The following is a 15,809-nucleotide window of genomic DNA, read 5'->3' on the forward strand; positions in this document are numbered from 1 at the left end:
CTTGTGCCCAATGCTTGCTGGGATAGACTCCTCCTTCCCCACAACCCCACTCTGGATAAGAGGGTTTAGAAAATGAATGAATGGTGATGATACAATCAAAATTTCTCATAATTTATTTATTTAATCACTTACAGCAGGTAATATAAATACAATACATATGATAAAAAATGTAAAATAATTTCATTTTTATTTCTTCATTCAGCAATAGTAGAATAGATTAAGAATCTCAATCTACCGTTATACTATTACGCCATTTCCGGTTACACAATTGGATATTACAATTTATTCTTTTTATTAAGTAAAGTGCTCTTTCACTTTGTTGTTCTTTCCTTTTTTTGTCTCCTTGCGTATAGTGCTTTACCATACCTATTGCCATCTGTTCCTACATCTGTTCTACATCATAGAAATTTTAACGGTATTTCAGCACAGACTGATATTTTTATTCACTTTTACTTTGACTTTCTTCCATTTTATTCTTCCGTTTTAAATAAAATATTGTCATAATCTAATTACTTCCAAATAAGGATTTTCTGGTTTAGTCTTGGCGGCACGGTGGCGCAGTGGGTAGCGCTGCTGCCTCGCAGTTGGGAGACCTGGGGACCTGAGTTTGCTTCCCGGGTCCTCCCTGCGTGGAGTTTGCATGTTCTCCCCGTGTCTGCGTGGGTTTCCTCTGGGCGCTCCGGTTTCCTCCCACAGTCCAAAGACATGCTGGTTAGGTGGATTGGCGATTCTACATTGGCCCTAGTGTGTGCTGGGTGTGTTTGTGTGTGTCCTGCGGTGGGTTGGCACCCTGCCCGGGATTGTTTCCTGCCTTGTGCCCTGTGTTGGCTGGGATTGGCTCCAGCATACCCCCGTGACCCTGTGTTTGGATTCAGCGGGTTGGAAAATGGATGGATGGATGGATGGTTTAGTCTTCAAGGATCTTCTTCACCACTCAAGCTTGAATATGGTTCAGTTTTAGTTGTGGCAGATGGGCTGAAACAGAGTCAATGTTTTAACAATTGTAATGTAATATTCTCTTAAAAATTGTTTGCCTAAAGCGATGGTTAAGGTTAATAAGTTCTTTCACTGGTTGTTTAAAGCCATATAGATTTTCTTGCAAAGCTGTTTTGTTTACAAGATAATAGCATGCAAAATGTGTCAGACAAGAAAAGACACACTTACTTACTAAAACTTTAAACGTTTTTATGCCTCTTTTGGACATTTTTATGTTTTGTTACTTAAGCTTTATGACTTAAAAGTTAATTTCACATTCAACCAACTCTTTTCGTAGATGTTTCTGTTTAATACACTTCCTTTTTGTTTCCATAAGTGTGACTTAATGTTTTTGTTTTCAATTGACCAGGCAAGTAACATCTGGCTGGATAGAATTGCAAAAGAATATCCTTACGTTGAAAAGCTTCGAAGCAGGCGCAGTACTCAAGACTTGACTTTGCCTGAACTCCCAGAGCAACTATATCTAAAGACGTAAGAACCTAAAAAAATTATTTGTACTGTACATTAAGAAAAAAAAACTTCAAATAATAAACACTTTTTTCCTTTCTTTTCTAGTAACAGTTTATCAAGATACCAGTTCAATAAAGACAAGTTAACATTTAAGATCCCTTTGCCTTTTGGAGGTAAAACCTCAGAAGAGTTGAACATACCGGATTCCTTCTCTACACCTCCTGTAGTCATTCCAAACCTAGGAATTCGTATACCTGCAACAACAAGAAAGATTCCAGCCTTCAGTATTCCAGAAACATATGAAGTCAGCGTTCCTCTTCTTGGTGTTGCTGAGTTTTCCACTGCAGTAACCAGCAATGTTTACAACTGGAGTGCTTCCATAACTGGGGGAAATCAAACATTAGAAAGCCCATACTTATTTGCTAATTATGAAGTGAAAGCTAAATCTGTGGTTGATCTTCTTTCCTACAACATTAAAGGTAAAAATGCTATTTTTTTCATGTTTGTGAAAGAAACATATCTATCTGCAGAATATAAGGTTTAAAAATGATCTAAATTGCACATATGTAAAAATTGTATGGTACCATTGGGCCTCAGTTACACTCAGCAACAAAGTGGAAAAGAAAAAAATCTTCTAGATGACCTTATTTATTCTTAATATTAAATAAAATGTGTTTTGGATTTAACATAAGCATGAAGTAATTTAGATTGTACCAGTAATTCTTAAGGATTGTAGTTCTTAAAAATGGTAAAAGATGTCTGAAAGTGTATAACTTTGCAGGTTGTTTCTATAGACCAGTGGTTTTCAAGTTCAGTCCTGGGGGCTGTTCATAATCAATTTCACTATCAATTCATCATTTTTACTTTTGATTGTTTAATGAGCTACCCTTCTTTATTCTCTTACTCTTTGCCATTTTCATTTAATTCATTCAGATCTGCAGTGTTTGCTCCCCTAACTGACTGTTACTGACCAACACTGACAACAATGAATGCTGCAGGGGAGCAAATATCTGTGCCATATTCACTTGTCTGGTAATTTATAAGAAATGTTTCTTAATGAGCAGACATGTGAAAATGACATGGAAGTCATCTCTCCTTTTTAGTATTCAATGTTACTTTCAGCCATGTCTGCACTGCTCATTGGTAATGATCAGCATTTGGATGCAATTACAGAAATGCACCCTACAGAAGGTTAATTAGAAAGAAAACAGCAAAAGAAATGTAAGCATTTAAAGCAATGGTGAAGGATACAAATATTTATGAATTTCCTAGAAATACTAACAATAAGAATAACATAATGATTTTGAAATTACCTAGAAAAAAACCCCACATCTATGGCACAGTTGGTTGTAAAATGAGCAATTTAATCACATTTATTATATGATTTAATTATTAATTATGTACTTGTGTGTTTTTTCCATAGGTGCTGGATTAGTCCAGTTCACCACAGATTCTGCTACCTACTCTATAAATGGATCGCTACATCATGGGCTACTTGATGCATCCTTTAGTTACATCGAATTTTCTACATCAGTCCCAGAGTACAGTGGAACAAACAACTTTAATTTTGAAGCATCAAGCATTCTGGGTGTGAGAACATCAGGGTCCTCAAATGGCAAATTGACCATAAAGGAAAATATTTTTGTGTATGAAGAGATAACAGATGGCAAACTGATGGTTGGAGAATTATATGGCAAAGTCATGTGCAACTCTCGGTATACATTTGATAAAAACACCCTTGACGTTAGAGGAGAAACAACCACAAACCTTGATTCTTCTCTGTTGTTGGGAAGTAATAGGTTAGCTATAAATAATATAAATGGACAATTTTCAATAAAATCTGCAACAGACATTTCCAATGGTGCTCTGCAACACGTTGGTGAAATAAACTTCCAAAATGGCCAGCTGCTCTTAAAATCAGATTCAAGAGGAAATTATTATCGTATATCTGGCAACAACAAAATTGATATAGCTTTGTCTTATCAAGCAGCAACACTAAGAGCTGAAACTCAAGCAGAATATTATGGAAATCGTTGGTATCTTCTTACAACTGGTGCAGTTAATGAAAATGGCATAGAGATGAATGCAGACGGACGTTTCAATGTTGATTCAGGCAGAGGTGCTCATAAGGCTACTGCTGCGCTTAATCAAAATGGCTTGGTTACTAGTGCAACAACTAACATTCAGTGTGGAATTGTGACATTTGAGGAGCAGTTTAATTCAAGAATTGATGCTTCTGGTGCAACACTCAGCTTATTTTCAAAAGGTAGCTCCTCTGGTAACACAATAGAACTTTCAGTTGATGGAAAGATGTTGTCAACAGAAATATCCATGAACACTGTACATAAGATTAACATTATGGATGTAAGCAGCAGGAACCTAGTGAACATGAAAGTGAATAAGGAAGGATTGGCATTTTCAAACAGCATGATGGGATCATATAACAAAATGAAGATTGAACATACACATACCCTCAACATTGCACTGTGGACAATTGCTTTCAGATCAAAAACAGACAACTTGTTTGGCCCTGCTAATGCCTATAAACATGATGTTAATTTTAATATCAAGCCTTTCGTAGTTTCACTGACTGTGAACAATGATCTAAAGCTGCTTGGGGCTGACCTAAACAATGATGGTCAATTTAAACTTGAGCCTTACAAGCTGAGTCTTACTGGAAATATGAAAGGAGCTTATGGGAAAGATCAAGAGGTGAAGCATACATACAAAATCACTTATGCTGAACTCACTGGTCTTTGGGAAGCTAGTACCACTGGCAGAGTCCAAGGAGCGCAACTCTCCAATGTTGCCAAGCTTGAGGTTGCTGGACTTTCAGGCAAATTCAACAGTGACACTCGACTAACATCTAAAGCTCTCCGTTTTGAAAATGTTATACGTACACTTTTCCTGCCATTCACTATTTCTGTTGATGCTATCACTAATGGTGATGGAAGCCTATATCTATACGGCGATCACAATGGAAATTTATACAGTAAATTCCTAATGAAGGCTGAACCTTTGGCTTTCACCTATTCACATGACTACAGGGGATCAACAACACATAAGCTTGAAAATCGTTTGTCAGCAAACACACTGCTTGAAAATAAATTGACTGGACTGTTTACTCCATCAGAGCAGACAGGCCTTTGGAAGATGAAAACACAGTTAAACAATCACATCTACAGTCAAGATATTACAGCTTATAATAATCCAGAAAAGGCAGGTGTGGAACTTAGTGGTCAAATTTCAACTGACATTCTCAACAAGTTCACAGAATCTAATAGATTTGCCCGTGATCTAAGTGGCCAGCCTCAAGAATTTGTCATCTCCGGTTTCCTGAAATATGATAAAAACAAGGACATGCACACATTTGAGCTTCCATTTCTAGAAAGTCTTCCTGCATTATTTGATCAAATAAAAGCAACCCTTGTCACAGCTCTTGAATCTCTGCAGAAATACCTGAAAAGTCTGAATATCAATGAAGTATTGAAAAAGTACAGAAACAATATGGATAAGCTTCCACAACAGCTGAATGACTATGTCAATAGCATCGATTTGGAAAGAAAGGTTCAGGAAGCTAAAGAGCAGTTGATGGCCTTCACTAAAGAATATGCTGTCACTGTTGAAGACCTTGAGAAAAATCTGGAAAATATCAAGAATGTGTATAAAGATGCTCTAACTAAGCTTCAAAAGTTTTTAGAAAGCCTTAAAGTGAAGCTAAAAGAAGGCTATAAAGATCTGATTCCATATTTTGAAAATGTCAGCAAAGAAATGTTGAAACAACTGAAGGCATATGACCAGCAATATGAGATCACTAAAACAACCCTAAACAGTATAAATGCTATTCAAGATATCATTCAAAAGTATGACCTGGAAAAACTGAAAAGTAGCAGTGCTGCCTGGCTTCAAAACCTAGATGCTAAATATCAGATAAAAGCAGAGTTTTACCAGTTGCTAGAAAATTTGAAACGCCTAATTCAAAACTTTGATGCCCAGAAAACACTGGATGACCTTAAATCACTGATCAAGTCAATGAACATCGAGAAAGCTATTGATGGTTTAAAAATTTCTTTTGATATGGAAGAAGTAAAGAAAATGTTGGATGCTGTCAAAGACATGCTTTTAAATGCAATAGAGGATTATGAAATTACTGAAAAAATCAACAGTGCCTTTGTGAAAATTCAGCAGCTCCTTGTTAAATATGAAGTGGAGCAAAAATTGAAAACCCTTATGGACAAAGCCGTGCTTCTTGCTGAACAGTACAAAATAAAGGAAACTGTGCAGTCAGCAGTGAACTCCCTAAAACGCATTAATATTAAATCCACTATTGATGCAATAATGCAATACTTGGAGAACACTATTAAATGGCTAAAAGAGAGAGACTACAAACAGTTTATTGACCAGCTTAATTCATATATTGATGTCCTTCTAAAGAGTATTAGAGCATTTGACTATAACAAGTTTGTTGATGACACAAATAAAAAAATTAGTGACGCAACAAGGTACATGAATGAACAGATCAAAACTTTGGAGATACCGCAGAAGATTGAAGCTTCAAGGCAGTTTGTGAAGAATGTCCAAGCAGCAGCTTATTCCCAATTGGAACAAATATCAGATACTAGAATTGCAGAAATAATTAACTGGTTGAGGGATCTCTTGGATTCAACAGCTTTTTCAGAAATTAAAAAAAGAACACAGGAGTACTTGGAAGATCTTCGGCACAGAATAAGTACAATGGACATTCAGAAAGAGCTTAAGTATTATTTACAACGGGCAAGTGAACTATACAACAGGATGGTAAACTACCTTGCAGATCAGTGGGATGTGGCTCAGAAAACCTTCAAGGACCTAGCAGAGCAATACAATGCACAGAATCTTTTAAGCAATATCAAGAAAGCTATTGAAGAGGGTTTCACTTTTCCAGAAATGCAGATTGGCTCGATTAGAATTCCTGCATTTGAAATTAGTCTCAATGCCCTGAAGAGAGCAGAATTCCTGACACCTGAATTTATTCTACCATTTACAAATCTACGTGTACCATCTGTGAAATTCAACCTACTAAAGCTAGGAGATATCCAAATTCCAATGAAATTTACAATTCCTCCGTTTACAGTTTTGGACACTTACGAAGTCTCCTCATACACTATTGATCTGAATGAGATTAAAAGGGAAATTATTAAAATCCTGGAGCGCATCAGCAATTTTCGTCTTAATTTACCTGAACCCGAAGCTTATTTCAAAGACCTTAAGCTAGCCTATTTATCTGATATGCCTGAATTAACGTTTCCAGAGATAAGGCTTTCTGAAATAAGTTTTCCTGAGTTAACAATTCCAAAATTGGACCTGAATGGCTTTAGCTTTTCGGAGCTTCAGATTCCTGAATTCCATTTACCTAGTATACCCCATGACGTAAGTGTTCCTGTTTTTGGCAAACTATATGGTGAATTCAAAATTAAATCTCCTGTGTACTCCCTTACAACAAGTGCACAAGTCTGGAATTCCACAACAAATCTCAGAAATCCTGAGTTTGTTGCCTCAGTTACCTCTCAAGCCACATCTACGTTTAATTACTTAGCTTTCACTTTGGATGCTAATGCTCGCCTTTCTGCTCCTAAAATGAAGAGCCTCCAGCTAACGGACACCATTAAGGTCAACCACAAAGCCTTCTCATTTGATCACAATGGTGCTTTAAGTTTTCTGGGCGCATCCGTGGAGGGCACAAGTGAAACAACAGCAAAAGCAACTACTAAAGCCTACACTGCTGAAGCAAACAGCAAATCTCGTCTCAAAATGCAGAGTGGAATTGAATTTGAAACACAGTCCCGCTACTCACATAATTTAAACCTCCCTGAAGCAGATCTATCTAGCCAGACCTCTCTGCAGCAAAACACCCTTATTCGTTTGGAATCTGGAATTATTTCTTTGAAAACTGTTAATACTGGAAGTGGAAAATGGTCAGTTCAGGACTTCTCAGATGATTTTACACACAATAGTGACTTTGACTTTAACATTAATATTCAGCAAGCCAAGCTTTCATTCACTAGTCAGACCAACAGCAAATACCTGAAGATGAAGAATGCTCTTTCCGCTGAATCAGTCATTCTGAGTCATGCAAACTTTGATTTTAGAACAGAAGTAGAAGCACCTCAGATTAAGAGTGGTGTTTTGGAGGTGAGTGCAAAAGCACTGGCATCAGACCTGAGGCTAGAAGTGAAAGCAAATCACAATACTGAGCTAAATGGAAGAGCGACAGGAAAAATCATCAATTCGTTCAATTTCCTGGCACAGCCATTTGAAATTTCCCTAACTTTCAACAACAATGCAAATACAAAAATCAGTTTTCCATTGAAGCTTACTGGCAAAATTGACCTTCAGAACAACTATGAGCTCACCCTAAACTCAGGAGTTCAGCAGTTTATTTGGATAGCTGGAGCTCGTTTTAACCAGTACAGATATTTTCACAATGTTACTATCAGCAACAATGAAAACAATGTTGGGGTCTTTTTGGCAATGAATGGTGAAGGAAACCTTGAATTTTTAAATGTTCCTATCAGCATTCCTGATATTACAGTTCCATATATTTCTGTCACTATTCCAGCAGTTCATGATGTCTCCTTGTGGCAGGACATGGGTTTAAAGGATTATCTGTTGTCTCCAAAGCAGTCTTTTGACTTAATATTTAAGGTTCAGTATGAAAAGAATAAGGATGTGCATTCAATCCCAGTTAACTTGGAACCACTCTATAAAATGATAAATGATGAGATCAAAGCTTTCAACTATAAGTTTGAAGTTGGCAGAGACAAAGCAGTCAAATTTATGACAGATTCATACAACCAAGCCAAAGAGCAGTATGACAGATTTAAAATAGATACATCTGCCAACAGGCTTCCCAGAATCTTCAAAATTCCAGGATATACAGTGCCAGTACTGAATATTGAAGTTTCTCAATTTACTGCTGAGTTGCCGGCTTTTAGTTTTATCATACCCAAGGAAGTAAAGACTCCTAGCCTGACAGTGCCAATGATTGGATTCTCCATGCCATCGTATACCCTTGTCCTTCCCTCTTTGGAACTTCCGATTCTTCATGTACCGGCAACGCTACGTAAATTAGCACCTCCTAAATTCAAACTTCCCCGCTTACAAAATTCTATTACAATACCAGCCATGGGAAACCTTACTTATGATTTTGCATTAAAATCAACAGTGATAACTGTAAATGCCAATGCAGGACTTTATAATCAGTCTGACATCATTGGTCGTTTAGGGTTTTCTTCATCTTCTGCTTTTGATATCCTGAACTTCAAACTTGAGGGCACAACAGGCCTAACAAGGAAAAGGGGTCTTAAACTGGCCACTGCCTTATCTGCAACCCACAACAATATTGCTGGTACGCATGACAGTACGGTTAGCCTTACAAAGAAAAGCATGGAGGCCACAGTAACCACCAATGTTCAAGTTAAGCTACCTATGCTCAATATCGAATTCAACCAGGATCTTAATGGAAACAGCAAGTCTAAACCTAATGTAGCTTCAAAGATTAATGTTAAATATAATTTCAATGTACCTCAAATCGATACCAAAGGTGAAGGAATAATTGAACACAATCTTGCACTAGAAGGGCTCACTTCATACATCTCTCTGGAATCTTCAACCAAAGGTAAAATTGATGGAACCTACACAAAGATGAACAAAATATCTGGAAACTTCAATAATGAGGCAAACACCTACTTGAATTCAAATGGTCTACGGTCAACCATGAAGACTGAAGGAAAACTGAAAGCTGATTCCAATAAGAAAAGAATTCTAAACTTTGAATTAAATGAAAATGTGGCCCTTGAGGCATCACTACGCCGCATATATGCATTGTTGAACTACTCTTCCAATAATGAGGCCACATGTAGCAGGTTCAACACCAAGGGACAACATTTCGCCAGGGCAACATTTGAACTGATTCCTTCCAGCCTAGCAGCTCATGTGCAAATTGATATTTCCCAACCTAACAGCTATTTCCAAGAATCAAATTTCTTCCAGTCTGTAATATTGAATGTCAACCCAGATCTTCAGAAGATTAGTTGGAATGGCAAGGAACAAATGGTATTCAATATTCTGACACATGATGTGAGTCTGTCAAATGATAAAAAAGAGATACATGTTGATGCAAGTGGGTCTGTTCAAGGCCATGCATCATTCCTTGGAACAATTATATTCCCAGTTTATCATAAGAGCTTGTGGAGCATCTTGAAATTTGACCTTACAACCAGTGAAGAGAAGCTGCAATACCTGAATGCTTCCACATCTCTCATATACACAAAGAATAATGATGGTTATTTCTTCCCCCTACCAATCAGTGTTTTGCCTGATGGTATTACACTTAATATTCCTGAGGTGACTCTTCAAGTTCCAAAATGGATTAAAAAACTGCCTCAGAAGATAAGAGAGATTGACATTCCCACTGAAAATTTTAAAATCCCAGACAAAGTGTCAGTGCCATCAGTTATAGAGATACCATCTTTTAAAGTTCCCTTCACAACTCTGCAGATGCCACAATATACCATTGATTTCAAGAAGATGAAACTTCCTAAGAAGATAAGCACACTGTCTTTTGATGTGATTCTGCCATATATGCCAAAAATTAAATTTCCTAAAGTTGACATTGCCACACGGTACCTTCAAGATTTAGAAACCAAGTTACCTCAACTGTCAGTGAAGGTCCCTGACTTTGCTGTTGGAATCTCTTCATTCACTCTTCCAAAATCATTCAGTATTGGCAGTCGTACAATTCAGCTAGATAATGCAGTGAATCAAATTGCCAACTTTGATCTGCCCACAATCACAATCCCTGAGCAGAAAATTGATATTCCAGAAATTTCAATTGCTTTACCTGCTGGACTTGCCATTCCTGTATTCGGAACGCTTTTTGCCAGTGTTGAAGTTGCCTCACCCATTTATAACATGTCCTGGACTGCAAGCCTAGCAAATAAAACTTCAGTCATGGAGTCTTCAATCAAATCTACATGCAATTCAACACTAATGTTCCTGGAATATGACCTTGAAGGTAAGAAGATTATTCAATCATAAGTACAGGGTGTTGGAAATATGGCCAATCTCAGCATTAATTGCAGTGGAATTGTTCATGATGAAAGTATTCATCCTACAAAGTAATTCATTTTGTACTTAATTACTTTAGACGTTATGTTGAACTTTATATTGATCTTTATATTTTTTGCAAGAATTATTTGGATGTTCAGTGTCCATTAATCTGACAATATGCTCATTCATTATTCATATTAGCAATTTAGTAAACATATTATAACCCCAGAAACATAGTATTCTAATGACCAAATATCAATTTTTAAATTTTCATATGATGCTATTACCATGCTAGATTTTTTCATATTATAAAAAATGTTATTAGTAGAAAACAATTGCTTTTCTTATCCTGTTTAGTCCAATACAAATATGTAGGGTTAGCTGTCTAACCAGGAAGTGTCAATCAACATTTTAAATCTTAAGATAGCATACTCCATTCATTTCAATCTGCACATCTCATGCAAGGTAGGAGCCTATACAAGAAAAAGTATACAACAAATAACAGAAATATAATATTACCAAGATTGGCTTGTCCCTTAGCACTTTCTGCAGGCCATCTTCCTCCTGGAAAGAAACCCCTTATGCTCAGAGTCCCAGTGATAAGTGGGCCATTGTTATTACTGCATTGAATAAGGCTTGCGTGTTGACCATTGTAAACAATCAATTAAGAACATAAAATATGAAGATTACCATTTGACTGTTAATATTGTAGGTAATTTATTGATGTATTTAGTTATCTTGGATGTTTTTCCTTTATATGTTTTATAATTATATGTTCATTATGTGTTATTGTAAATTTTGTGCATTATTGACACTTTTTAATATAGTAAAATTATTATTTATGACAGCATCCACAACTGCCAGTTATGAAAATGAGATTTTAAACCTAATTGGAAAATGCACCTTCGCCCACAGTGACTTCAGCATTGATGGAAAACATCAGTATGCCATTCCGAATCGGTGAGGTTCTGTTTAATTTGCTTTGTGCTTGATTTGCAGACAAAATAGTTAAAAAAATGAAATGTGCTTGCAATCTGCTTTATATATTACTCTTCATACAGAACAATACCAAACAGCATTTAAGATTAATACATTCTAAAATAAATATGGCACGATGTATAGCACAATAACTTAATTGGTACAGTATGTGACTTATTATCTTTCACTTTTTTTCAGAATGAAACGACAAGCAAATCCAAATTCAAGGTACAATACTGTTTACATAACACATATTCTGAATTTGTATTTGTGATATAAATTAGTTCATAGATCAATCTTGCCAGTACTTATTCACTTTCTTTGCTAAAATACTTTTTCCATTTTTAGTGGGACCCAACACACAATGAGTATTGACATCAAAAGCCCAACATTTACTGATGTCAGTGTCAGGTATGAAGGCAGGAGTGATATCATTACAGCCTCAGTTTCTTCCCCATCTTCTGGATTCCTGGGTTTGCTTCTGGAGAAGAGAGTACCTGAAACTATCCATGGAAGAGTATATGGCCGTTATCCTGTGAGTTTTTAAATTGAATTTTGAATTCGGAAATAAAGGCATATTTTTAATATTTTGGTGATATTGTGAATCATCAATCAGATTAATCAATACATTATCTATCTATCTATCTATCTATCTATCTATCTATCTATCTATCTATCTATCTATCTATCTATCTATCTATCTATCTATCTATCTATCTATCTATCTATCTATCTATCTATCTATCATTGTGTTTTATCATGGAAAGTTTCTGGGGTTTGCTATGTTCTCAATCCCAACTGGCCTGGAAGGAGACACAGCCCATAGCCGCAATATACTTGCAACCTTGGTCTAAATGGATTTGCTTTGCACCGACACATGGCTGATACTATATTTCTCTTTCCCTATTAGAGGATGTCTTCTCCTTATTTATTTACACCCCAGGAGGTAGAACACAGCAAATATTAAATGCTAGCAAGGGGAACAAGCAATTGATAGTTTTTAACATTCTTAAACATTCTTACTGCACTAAAAAGTGAAAGAAAATAAAAAGGTAAATGGTTGTAGCAAATCAATAAATACAAGCTGGAATATTTTAGGAGTTGTCATAGGTAATGCTGGCCAACATACCAAATGTGTTTGGGATTTAGTCTCCTGAGGTGATATTTCTGAGTCTTACTTTTATGGTTCTCCCTTCTTCTCCTTCTTCCTGATTCTTCTTCTTCATGCTTGAAACTGACTTTTTACAGCTTGTCAGGGCCAAAGTGAAATCCTAGACCTCCTCTGTCCAAAATCATTTTGACAGACCATCTTAGTACATGTTCACAATGCGTGCATGAACAAAGGTAACCAATGGTTCAAGAGCTTCACTTTTACGCATGTGGAAAGTCCAGAAAATTACTATTTTACCATTTAATATTCTGCCCTTTTCACCTTGCTAGGCTGCATTTTTGCAGTGGCAAGTTTCATTATTGCTAGTTTAAACTTCTGCATGCTGCCTCTACTAGTGTTGGATCAGTACTAAAATTTTGACTTTGGTATTAATATGAAGTAAATAATGGATAACTACCAGCAGCTTCTTCTTTCTTCCAGCCCACAAACACATGCACCTCCCTGCTCGAACACACAATCACACACCCCCACAAATCATTATGAGCAATGAGCATCCCCTCTGGAGTTTCCAGTGTGTTTATATAAATATTAAGTTAAATTACATTGAAAAGTGGGTTGTGAGACGGGTTGGGTTGTCCATTTACACTAATATATATTTGAGTTTGAGGTGCTTGTAGAGTACTGTTTAATTCCATTAAGGAACATTAATAAAATGCCTGTACCATACCAATTTAAACATTGGGTTTTTAGTTACTTTTTCACTACTGGCATACTGTGCAACTCAACTTTCTACTAACACTTCCTCTTTTATTCAGTCAGCTAAATTGTGCATTACAGTTTAAGCATACCATTTTAAATATCTTTGAAATATTGTCTATAATCCTTCTTAACACTTTAAAGTGCATGAAATGTAACATGTAACATGAGAATATCACCATCATCTACACACTGTGTTTGCACTTTCAGGGTACGATATTTTCTTTGTTATTAACTCACATTGTATTTTTGTGTATTTTTGCACAGTCCTCTAATGCAGATGTGGTAATGCTGGATGGTGAAATGACTCTTCAGACCCCAGAAGACTTGAAAATGCATGTAACTTGGAATGCTGATGCTGCAAATGATGTGCTCACAGGACTCAAAGAAAGAATACCTCGAATGACTTCTTCAGTGTATAACTGTGTCAACAAATACCACCGTCAGCAACTTGGACTAGATATTAATCATGCATCTGCTAAGGTGAAGGACAGCATGCAGGGTGCCATCGGTTCTCTCCATAATAAGGTCATGTCTTCACTTGATGTTATAAATGACGAGCTTCAGAAGACCATGAAATCAGCCACTTCAAACTACATCCAAATGAAAGACGAGACAAATAAACTCTACAAAAGAGCAGTTTACAATATGAATCAAATTGATCTGCAAGACCTGAGACTCCGATTTTATGATTCCACCAGTGAAATGGTCAGACTATACCAGATCAAGATAAGGGAGTTGATTGATGCTGCTATAAAATTCCTGAAGGTGACAAAATTCCAGATTCCTGGTTTCAATGAGAAATACACTGGGCAAGAACTTTTCAACAAAGCCCCTTATATGATTGACCAGATGCTGCGGCAAATTTCCCTCGAGAGGCATTTTGAAGCGCTTGTGAAATATATTGAAGGTGTGGAATTTGAAATTCCTGGTACAGACATAATCATACGAGGTAAAGTTTTGACAGACAGCATTAAACAGTTTCTCAGACAAGTCCAGGATTATGTGATTGAACAAGCAAGAAAGCTCAGAAATGTCAATCTTGAAAAACAGTTTCAAAAGCTAAAAGACTGTGTGCAGTCCTGTACTCAGAAAATTGAGGAAATGATTCAGTACATGAGATCGAAATCTCTTCAAGACATCCAAGACCAATTTCAGGGAATGTACAATGATGCCATCAACTCGCCAACAGCGGAGCAAATTATAGAGGTCCTAGAAAACATGAAACTGTACTTTACCGACTTCTACAACTTTTCCAAGACAGGACTCGTGTACATTTTAGAGAATCTTGAGAAAGCCAGTTTTTATCTGAAGTCACTGAGAGAAGAATATCTTGATGCCAACATGGTTGGTTGGACAGTCAAGTATTACGAAATTGAAGAAAAGATCATCAATTCATTACAGAAGTCTTTGGAATATGTGAAGGAGGAAGGACCAAAGTATATTGAGCAGGTTGCACAATACACCACAAATTTCATTGACCAGATAAAGAGGTTCATCCTTGAACATGGCAACGAGTACTTCAACTATGCCAAAGACCTCTTAGACACAGGACACCAAGGAAAGCAGCTGATTACTGATTTGTCTGATACTGTTCAAAAGAATATCAGCCAGTATATGAATTTATTCAAACGATATTCATATTATTATAGCAATCAAGCAAAGCAGCAACTACAAGAAGCATATGATAGTCTCTCTTTGGATCGCATTACCTCCGAAATCCAAAACATCATTGACCTTATAATTGAAAAGTACACATATGTGTACCAGGTCCTTCTCAATCATCTTGAAGACCTCAAAAATGATATGAAGCCATACATTAAAGTGCATGAAGAAGACATTAGGATTGATATCCCACTTCCTTTTCTTTGGGAATCCTTTGACAGTCTACCCAAAAGTAAAGATCGATGAGTCCGTGAAAAATATCTGTGTAATTTGGAAGGCAAACAACAAGTGCTGATGGCTGTTTTATACATAATGGACATTTATTTTAAAATTGTAAGCAGTATTTCATGCTGTATTTAAAGTTCTTAACATTCAGCAGCAGGTACAAGGTAAAACGAAAAAGTTGTTTTTTCCCCCCTTTTTTAAATGATAAGTAAATCACTAGGTTTATTTTAAATGTACTGAATGTTTAAATAAAATAAAATTCTTTATTAAACTTTTGGTTCATCTATGTGCCTTTTTTAATAGTAACTAAATTATCAAAGCAAAACATATGGGACTGATATCAAATATATTTAGAAAATTAACAGATTTATTTGTGCCATATTTATTGTAATTTACTCCTTTCTTTAAAATAGACAAAAACACCTTTATGGTCAGTGCTGTGAAAAAACAGGATCTAAGCAGAAAACAGAGCAGATTACTGTATAAAGGAAAGACATTAAAATTTGCAAACATTAATTAACCCAGCAGCATCTCTAAG

General features: G+C 36.3%; 1 protein-coding gene across 1 annotated transcript in view; it reads left to right on the forward strand.

Annotated features, from left to right (window-relative positions):
• apoba (apolipoprotein Ba) overlaps positions 1–15,542 on the forward strand; it is a 35,380-nt gene extending 19,838 nt beyond the window's left edge. Inside the window, exons 24-30 of the mRNA XM_028791345.2 lie at positions 1,346–1,467; positions 1,552–1,925; positions 2,870–10,501; positions 11,385–11,496; positions 11,713–11,742; positions 11,863–12,049; positions 13,649–15,542. Coding sequence (XP_028647178.1) covers positions 1,346–1,467; positions 1,552–1,925; positions 2,870–10,501; positions 11,385–11,496; positions 11,713–11,742; positions 11,863–12,049; positions 13,649–15,292 — 10,101 coding nt within the window. The 3' untranslated portion in view covers positions 15,293–15,542. The remainder of the gene's footprint in view (positions 1–1,345; positions 1,468–1,551; positions 1,926–2,869; positions 10,502–11,384; positions 11,497–11,712; positions 11,743–11,862; positions 12,050–13,648) is intronic.
• The last annotated feature ends 267 nt before the right edge of the window (positions 15,543–15,809 follow it).

The sequence above is a fragment of the Erpetoichthys calabaricus genome, chromosome 3, assembly GCF_900747795.2.
Source record: "Erpetoichthys calabaricus chromosome 3, fErpCal1.3, whole genome shotgun sequence".
Lineage (NCBI taxonomy): Eukaryota > Metazoa > Chordata > Cladistia > Polypteriformes > Polypteridae > Erpetoichthys > Erpetoichthys calabaricus.